This window comes from Triticum urartu, chromosome 4 (assembly GCF_003073215.2).
Source record: "Triticum urartu cultivar G1812 chromosome 4, Tu2.1, whole genome shotgun sequence".
NCBI classification, from domain to species: Eukaryota; Viridiplantae; Streptophyta; class Magnoliopsida; order Poales; family Poaceae; genus Triticum; species Triticum urartu.
The window spans coordinates 258,222,972-258,232,497 of record NC_053025.1 but is presented as its reverse complement, the minus strand read 5'-3'; the positions used below and the strand labels follow the sequence as shown (position 1 = coordinate 258,232,497).

General features: G+C 43.4%; 1 protein-coding gene across 1 annotated transcript; it reads left to right on the top strand.

The window, feature by feature from the left end:
- The first annotated feature begins 1,548 nt into the window (after positions 1-1,548).
- Positions 1,549-5,732, top strand: LOC125551424 (zinc finger BED domain-containing protein RICESLEEPER 2-like). Its single transcript, XM_048714672.1, has 4 exons — positions 1,549-1,927; positions 2,536-4,645; positions 4,731-4,852; positions 5,276-5,732. Exons 2-3 carry the CDS (start codon positions 2,536-2,538, stop codon positions 4,844-4,846), a joined length of 2,226 nt encoding a protein of 741 aa, XP_048570629.1. The 5' UTR covers positions 1,549-1,927; the 3' UTR covers positions 4,847-4,852; positions 5,276-5,732.
- The last annotated feature ends 3,794 nt before the right edge of the window (positions 5,733-9,526 follow it).

Genomic DNA, 9,526 nt, shown 5'->3' with positions numbered 1-9,526 from the left:
AATTCCTTCCATTTATAGTCGGAGTGCTGTCCAAATTATATCATTCTTATTCCGTCTCTATCTTGTTTTAACCAGAGTGTTGTGGCTATCATTCCTCTTCTAACCGGAGTCTCATCCAAGTGCTTTCATTTTGCCAAGTCCATATTATTGCCTTCCATTTCCAACCTATGTGTTGTCATATTTGATCCTTATCGTTCCTTGTACATCGCGTTTCAACCTGAGTGCTTGCATGTACTTCTTATCCATTGTAACCTTTTTCTTATGTCTTTCAACCTACAAGGTTCTAGTAATGGTCCTTATTCCACTTTTCTAACGGAGTGTTTTCAACTTTGTTCATCTTCGTTGTATTCTTTCTTTCAATTTGTTCATCCTCGCAAGGTTCTTTGGTTTCACTCATTTGTCAAAGAAGCAACTTTGTTTTACCTCTTCTCTTCCTCTTCCGTTTCCCTCCGGTGCCATCCTAGATCTTGGGACGAGATCCCCTTGTAGTGGTGGAGTGTTGTGATGCCCCGAGACCGTTGCGCCAGGTGTCTTCCAGTTTTTTGCTGTTGTTGCCTTGTCATTTGTTTGCGTGTTGCATTCTTGCCATGTCATCATGTGCATTGCATCATCACGTTTTCAAACTTGCATCCGTTCGGGTCTCCCCGTTCCTTCCGTTGTTAGTTGTGAGCCCAACCACACTCGCACGCACCCGCGGCATGTCCGAAATATTATTTTATAAGTGACCGGGAAGTGTTCTCAGAATGGGTTGAAAGTTGGCATGCAGTATTGTTATAGTGTAGATAGGACGCCTGCCAAATTTCATCGCATTCGGAGTTCGTCTGTTAGCCCAACCGTTAAACTATAGCGACATTATTAGTCGATCAAACGTCAGACATTTCTGGTTTCCGGAAACGGTTGCCGGGTTGCTTTCCTCCCCTCTCTTCTCAGTCCAACCACACACTTGACCTCGTTCTCCTAACCCCTCTTTGCACAGTGCTTCGACCCCTCGCGCGTGTCCGAAACTTACCCGATCCTGACCCGGGATGTTGTTACCGATGGGTTCGGATCATCGCCAAACATCTATAAAACATCTCCGTTTTCTTAATTGGACTTCCTAACCTATTTTTTCTCAGCCGTCCGTTTTAGATCAAAGGGCTTCTGTTAGTCTGCTTTTAGATCCGCTTGCTATTTAAACAGACCAACCCTAGAATCTAGGGAAATGTCTCGTAGATCCCTCTCGGCCACTGCCACTATCTTCCTCAGGATCTAGATCCACCACTCTCCCTCAATTTCCCCACCGAGCCAACCACCACATAGCAGCCGCAGCCTCCTCCTTCTAGGGCTGGGCATAAAAACCGACCAACCGAAAACTGAACCGAAACTGAGACCGAATAAACCGAATTTTCGGTTTTTTTGCTGTTAACAGAAAAGTTCGGTTAGCTGGGCCACTAACCGAACCAAATTCGGTTGGTTCATTATATTTCCCGGTTAACCAAATAACAGCCCACTCCACACCCCACCCCCGACCCAGTACATCCCACCGCCCCACCCACCCAGGCACGATGCCACAAGTCCATGACCCATGACCCCCCGCAGCCTAACGCCCTAACCCCATCCTCTTCCCCTCCCCTCCCCCACGCCCGCCCGGCCGCCCCTTGCACTACTCAGCCACCGCCGCTTCTAATCTGAGCAGCAGGGACACAGCCGCAGCTTCTCATCTGAGCGGCAGGGACGCCGCCGCCGGCGCCACCGGCCACCGCATCTTCTCCGGTTCTCCCCACTCGTCCATCCCCGATGCAGCAAACTCCACCGCATCTGCACGAAGGAAGGAAAGGAGCATGGAGACAACTCAGACTAGGACCCGCCGTCGCGCATCAGTCGGTAGCATCTCGGCTTCCAGTTCGTCATCACGTCTTCCACAGCAGAAACAGAGCATTCGGTCAACGTAATAAGCTCAATCTCCCATCCGTTGTCTCCAGTTTTTTTGTTCTTTGTGAGTAGATGGTAAAGGTGGATCTGGAATCTAGATACTCTTGTTGTTTAGCCTTTTCTCACTCTGTCTATGGATGCCATCTTTTGTGCTGCTCCACTGTTGAGTGTTGACATCTCTGTGTATATCACTAGGAAATCCTACTTGGATGACTTAACTATTCACAAATACAACTTGGAACGCTTCTATTATCTTGTCGTGAAAATAACATTTGAACTGTAGTGGAGTGGATTCAGCTTTTAATGTATTGCAGAAGCATAATGGAAATGACTGTATAGTGTATATCACTCGGAGTTTAATCCAAAGATATAATGTCTACTGCCGCATTTTCGCTTGGTTGAATACTGTCCCAATCCCATGCCGTAACCATTAGTAGTATGTGAATTATTAATATGGTCAGTTTACTTTTATGTTGTCATATGATTCTGCCGGCTTCTTTTAACTCCTAATATGTTATTACTTGCTGGAAGCTATTGATAAGGAACATGTTATTTAATTCTTCTCGGAATTAATTAGTATAGAAGAATGATGACATGAATTCTAATTATGTTACTATTTTGTAGATGGTTGAACCTGGTGGACTTGGTGATGACATGACTAAAGAGGAGATGGGAGTTTATGAGGAAGAACAAAGAAAGATTGATGAGTATGAAAAGGAAAAGGAGATGGAGGAACGACCTACAAGAAGGCATACGAAGAAAAGATCACCGATGTGGGATCACTTTTCTGAGGTACTAGTTCATGGTATGCTCAATTTTGGAAAGTGCAAGCATTGCAATCGTGATATCAAGGCTGTTCCAGAGGTTAACAGTACATCTACCTTAAAGAGTCATTTTAATACTTGCAAGTATAATCCTCATAATGATAAGAATAAGAATCAAGGTACTTTGCAAGTTATCCAAGGGGAAAGTCCTTCAGTGCATAAATTTGATCCCGAAGCACTAAGGAAAGCTATTGCTAAGATGATTATAGTAGATGAGCTTCCATTTGCATTTATTGAAACAACTGGTTTTAGAGAAGTGATGTCAATTGCATGTCCGCGTTTCAATATGCCTTCTAGAAGAACATGCACTAGGGATGTTGTGAAGGTTTATTTTGAAGAGAGAGCAAAGCTGAAACTTTTTTTCAAACAATCATGTCAGAGAGTGTGTCTCACTACTGATGGTTGGACTTCTCAAACAAAAGATTGCTATATGACAGTCACAGCACATTTTATTGATCCTGAATGGAACTTGCACAAGAAAATCATTAGTTTTTTCCTAGTGAAAGGTGATAAGGGAGATAATATAGGAAAAGCCATAGAGCAATGCTTGATGGAGTGGGGAATAAAAAATGTTATGACAATAACTGTTGATAATGCTAGCGCGAATGATGGTGGTGTGGGTTACATATGGAAGAAAATGATCAAAACTGGAAATAGCATAGCTGAAGGTAAATATTTTCATATGAGATGTGCTGCCCATATTATAATTCTGATTGTTACTGATGGTTTAAAAGAGTTGGATGAATCAATTATGTGTGTGCGAGCTGCGGTTAGATATATAAAACATGGGCCATCTAGAATTACAAGATTTAAAGAACTTGCTCAGTTAGAAAAGGTGGACAGCGAGGCATTCTTGAGTTTGGATGTATACACTAGATGGAATTCTACATACCTAATGTTAGCAACCGCAATCAACTTTGAGAAAGTATTTGCGAGGTATGAGGAAGAAGATCCACTCTACACATTGGATTTAACTAGTGAGAAAGGTCCTGGTATTCCTGTTGATAGTGATTGGGAGAATGCTACGAAAATGGCTGAATTTCTTGGACAGTTTTATCACCTTACTCTTAGTGTTTCCGCCACACTCCATGTGACCGTGAACCAATTTGTTATGGATATTGCTGAAATCAATGTTGTGTTGGAAGAGTGGGCTGATAGTGATGATATTTTGCGCAAAACAATGGCCAAGAAAATGCAAGATAAGTACGACAAGTATTGGGGTCGTTGGCACAAGGAGGTTGAGAATGAAAGGGGGAAGGGGAAAGGAAAGAAAAAGGAAGAGGAAGAGGAGAATGTGAACATGTTTGTATTTGCTGCAACTGTTCTTGATCCAAGATTCAAGCTATCAAATTTCACAAAACTAGCAATTGAAGAAATGAATGGTGAATTAAATGGAGGCAAAGCTTGGGAGGCGGTGAAGACATTTATGCATGCTTTGTTTGAAGAGTACAAAGCTAAGTATGCACCAAGTGATGTAAGCAAGCATGTGGGTGCTCCACAATCTGAACCAACTCAAAAAAGGGAAGGAAGGAAATTACTGTCTCGGATAAATAAAAAGTTGAGAGTTGGTGCCGATGGTGAAGCTAGCATGAGGAAATCGGAATTTGAGAAATACCTACATGAAGAGAATGAAGTAAATATGGATGATTTTAACATTCTAAAATGGTGGAAGGACAATGCTGCTAGATTCCCAATATTGGCTAGAATGGCCCGTGATGTGTTGGCTGTTCCGGTATCAACAGTTGTGTCTGAGACGGCATTTAGCACAAGTGGTCGCATTCTAAATGAATTTAGAACCTCTCTTACACCATTCATGGTCCAAGCTCTTGTTTGTGCCCAAGATTGGCTAAGGGGTTATATTACTATCAACATTGAAGAAGATGAGGAGGAATTGTTAAGATTGGAAAAGGGTAACATATTGTGATTGTTTTCTATGTAATTTTCTATATTTCTAACTTCCTATGCTTATTACATGTTCATTTCATTCCTTTTCAGAACTAATTGAAGAGTTTGGTAGTACAAATTCATCCAACTCAAAAGCAAGCAGTAGCAAGTCTGTTTGCAAGCCATCTGGGGTTGTGCCATCTTGCCCACCTCGATCCTCTACTTAAACATTGGTGAGTGAGTTGCAAGAAATTGTCCTGCTCTTCTTCATGTTTTTAGCATTCTTTTATTTTTTTCTGAAGTATGATTCAAAAGATGCATAACACAGCCATGTAAATGCATATGTTGCTCACTTGCTGCAATGAACCTCATGTAAATGTTGTTGTAATACAAATGTTGTTTCATGAACCTCATGTACTTTGTTTTCCAAAATCTGTGGGAAACTCTTATGAAGAAAAGATCTTCAGATTACTCTTTACTCTTTAGGTACATATAGTCCAACATATTATGTTTTACATATATGTAGTTCTTTTAATCGAATCATGTCAATCCTTGTAATGTGCCATCTGCTATTCTATTTTACATGTATATATGGTTATTTTATCTGAATTCTGCGTCATGTACTATCTATTCTAACTGAATTCTACACCATGCAGACAACATTACAGATTCGCAATGCTTGGCTAGAAGCTGGAATGGTCAAGATTCTCTGGACATGTCAAGATGTTCCTGTTCATGATGGCAAATTGGGATTCTTATTTGTGGCTGCTCTTGAAATGCACTTCAATCTACTTCCTGTGTGCTTGTGTTTTGAAGTGTAATAATAAGTAAACTTTAGACTTGGTTGTGTTTTGTTGAACTTGGACTTTGGTTATGTGTCCTGCAACTTGGAATTTGGTTATGTGTTGGGCTGGAAATCTGGAACATGACTTGGCTCTATTACTTGTCAGTTTGTCACTTATCACTAGGGCTTATCACTTTTCATTGTGGACTTTGGAACTTTTACATTTGATGATTGGTTATGCATCTGTCACTGTTCTGAAATCCTTGTATTTGATATTATGTGATATTTGAAAAGATGAGAATATGCTATACGCATTTTCCATTTTTGCCTTGTTATGTTGTCAATTTTTTTCTTTCAACCATGCATGTTGATGTTGCTGTCAATATGTCATGAATGTGCATTTTCTGTACATGGTACATAATTCAGTTTAAACCGAAAACCGAACCGAAAAAATCAGTTAACCGAAATTTCGGTTAGCTAAATTTTAGTGCCAAATTCGGTTTTCACTTTTGCAAACCGAATTCACAAAAAACCGAACAATAGAAACCAAATTTTCGGTTTCTACCGAACGCCCAGGCCTACCTCCTTCCTGATCCACCGGCCAGCCGCCCCTGGTCTCCCTCGGCCTTCATGCCCGTACAAACCAGCAGGCCCCATGCCTCCCTTCGCGCCGTCCAGGTGATCCCCGAGCCAGAGCTCGTCCGTGAGCAGAGCCGCTGTCGCCCGTCCGGCGCATCCTGGCGACCTGCTGGACCAGGTCCCCGTCGCCTTGCTCCTCCTCGTCTCCCTACATGTCCTTTCTATTCGGCCGCTGTTTGCTCATCTTCATCGTTTCTTCATAGGAACAACGCTCACCCGCCTCCATGCTTGTTTTGGTTCGGGAGAGGAGCTCCCGACCGTGCCTCCCATGTTGCCGCCTGTTCGCCGGAGCGCCGTCGCCGGTGACCACCTTCAGCAAGACCCCCGCGCCCCTGCCTCTCCCTTCTTCTTCGCTGAATCCCTCTCTCTCTTTCCCTCACGATCTCTCTCTCCCTATTGTCTTCGCAGCACCACCATGGATGGCCTCCCGCACCTCCGCAAGGTCGACCCCTCTCGGGACTTCGCTGTTGCTCCTCTCGCCGGAGAGCACCACCAGCAGCGCCGCCAGGCCTCTGCTCCCTTCCCTTTCCCTTTCCTTGCTGAAGCTCTCCCTCTCTTGTTGCTCAGCTCTCTCTCCCTTTTGTTTTTTCATGGACAGGGGATCAAGCCGCCACTATGGACTTCCTTCGTAGCCACCCGACCTCTTGTCCTCTCCCATGCGATGTCGCCCCAAGCGCTAGATGCCCGGATCCGCCGCCCTCACTGGTTTTTGCACCGTCGCCGACCACCCCTGCTTCTGCTTCGAGCAGGAGGATATGCTCGCAGCGCCGCCCCGCTCCCGTTCACCGCGAGCCTCATCAGTGCTTCCTTGCCTCGCTCATGGTCTGGCCTCCAGGCCGCTGCTGCTTTTCCCGTCTTTGGCCCGGCTAGGCCTCGCATGCCCAATGTGAGGCCACACACCAGCGCCCCACCTTTTGTTTGTTTTTTTCTTCTGTTGGACCAGCCTCTTATTTGGCCCGTTCATGTTTTTTCCAGATCTACGAATTTCCTAATTATTCCAGTAAAATAGTTTTGCAGGAAGCCCCCTAGACTTCATACATATTATAACTCACCATCCGTGCATCGGTTTAAAATGAATTATATATGAAACTTGACTAGAATTTCATCTAGTTTCATAATATACAACTTTCATCCATGTTAAAAATGTTTAAACCATTGTTTGCATTAATTTCCTCATATGCCTTGCTAAAATGCTTTATTTCATAACTAAATAACCGTAGCCCGAATTTCAACAAACTTTATATGTAAATGGGGTAGAAAAATGCCTAGTTTAACATTGTGGCATTACTTTGCATGTTTAACAACCCTAAAATATGGTTTAGGGAAGAACAGTATCAAATCTAAAATATGCACATGAGGATTTTCCGGAATCGTTGTTTGTTATTTTCGGCCTCATTTAAACTTGACTAGATAGTTAGTTTAATTATGCTTCACCTCTTGCCATGTTAATCAACATTTAATATTGTTGGGTACATAAACAAGATCGAACTAAATAACTTGAATGTGCTGTTCCATCAATATGCAACTCGTTGTATATTGAGCTCCACTTAATTTGTAGTATTGTTTGTGCACTTTGCCATGCCATGCCTCATTAAACCGGACATGCATCATACTTGGTTGTGCATCATGCCATGTTTAGGTGGTGGTTGTTTACTATGTTGCTTGCTTCTTTCTGGGTTGCTTCTTTTGTTAGCTTCGGTTTCATTCTAAAGTTGTGATGATTCATTCGACTACGTCTGGTTGTCTTCTTCATGGACTCATTCTTCTTCCTTGCGGGATCTCAGGCAAGATGACCATACCCTCGAAATCACTTCTATCTTTGCTTGCTAGTTCTTCGCTCTATCGTTATGACACGCTACCTACCACTTCTTATATCATGCCTCCCATATTGACATGTCAAGCCTCTAACCCACCTTTCCTAGCAAACCATTGTTTGGCTAAGTTACCGCTTTGCTCAGCCCCTTTTATAGCATTTTTAGTTGCAGGTGAAGCTGAAGTTTGTTCCATGTTGGAACATGGATATGTTGGGATATCACAATATACCTTACTTAATTAATGCATTTATATACTTGGTAAACGGTGGAAGGCTCGGCCTTATGCCTGGTGTTTTGTTCCACTCTTGCCGCCCTAGTTTCCGTCATACCGGTGTTATGTTCCTTGATTTTGCGTCCCTTACGCAGTTGGGTGTTATGGGAAACCCTTGACAGTTTGCTTTGAATAAAACTCCTCCAGCAAGGCCAAACCTTGGTTTTACATTTTCCTAACAACCTACACTTTTCCCTTGGGAGTAATTAACCCGAGGGTCATCTTTATTTTAACCCCCCAGGCCGGTGCTTCTCTACGTGTTGGTCCAAACTAGAGAACCGTGCGGGACCGTCCCTTGGTAACTCGGGTTATGTTGGTACCTGTACGCTTAGCTTATCTGGTTTTGCCCTGAGAACAAGATATGTGCAGCTCCTATCGGGATGTCGGCGCATCGGGCGGTCTTGCTGGTCTTGTTTTACCATTGTCGAAATGTCTTGTAACCGAGATTCCAAGACTGATAGGGTCTTCTCGGGAGAAGGAATATCCTTCGTTGACCATGAGAGCTTCTGATGGGCTATGCTGGGACACCCCTGCAGGGTTTGAAATTTCAAAAGCCATGCCCGCGGTTATGGGAAGATGGGAATTTGTTAATATCCGGTTGTAGTGAACTTGACACTTAACTTAATTAAAATGCATCAATCGCGTGTGTAGCCATGATGGTCTCTTCTCGGCGGAGTCCGGGAAGGGAACACGGTTCTTGTGTTATGCTTGAACGTAAGTAGATTTAGGATCACTTCTTGATCATTTCTAGTTCACGACCGTTGCATTGCTTCTCTTCTCACTCTTATTTGCGTATGTTAGCCACCATATATGCTTAGTGCTTGCTGCAGATCCTCCTCACTACCCTTTCCTACCCATAAGCTTAAATAGTCTTGATCTTGCGGGTGTGAGATTGCTGAGTCCTCGTGGCTCACAGATCTTCCAAACAGTTGCAGGTGCCGATGATACCAGTGCAGATGACGCAACCGAGCTTAAGCGGGAGCTCAATGAAGATCGTGTTCGTTGTGTTGTTTTTGATTCCTGTTGATCAGTAGTGGGGCCCAGTTGGGACGATCGGGGATCTAGCATTTGGGGTTGTCTTTCTTTATTTTGGTTCCGTAGTCAGACCTTTGTTTGTACTTTGGAGGATGTATGGATTATTTATGTATTGTGTGAAGTGGCGATTGTAAGCCGACTCTTTATCCCTTTCTTATTCAGTACATGGGATGTGTAAAGATTACCCCTCTTACGACATGCCTATCATGCGGCTATGCCTCTAAGTCGTGCCCCGACACATGGGAGATATAGCCACATTGTGGGTGTTATAATTTCACTCTTCAATGACACATACGCAATTTAAAATGGTTGCTATGGAGAGAAAAAGAAAACCACTATATATACACTAGCAGGAGCCTAAGCT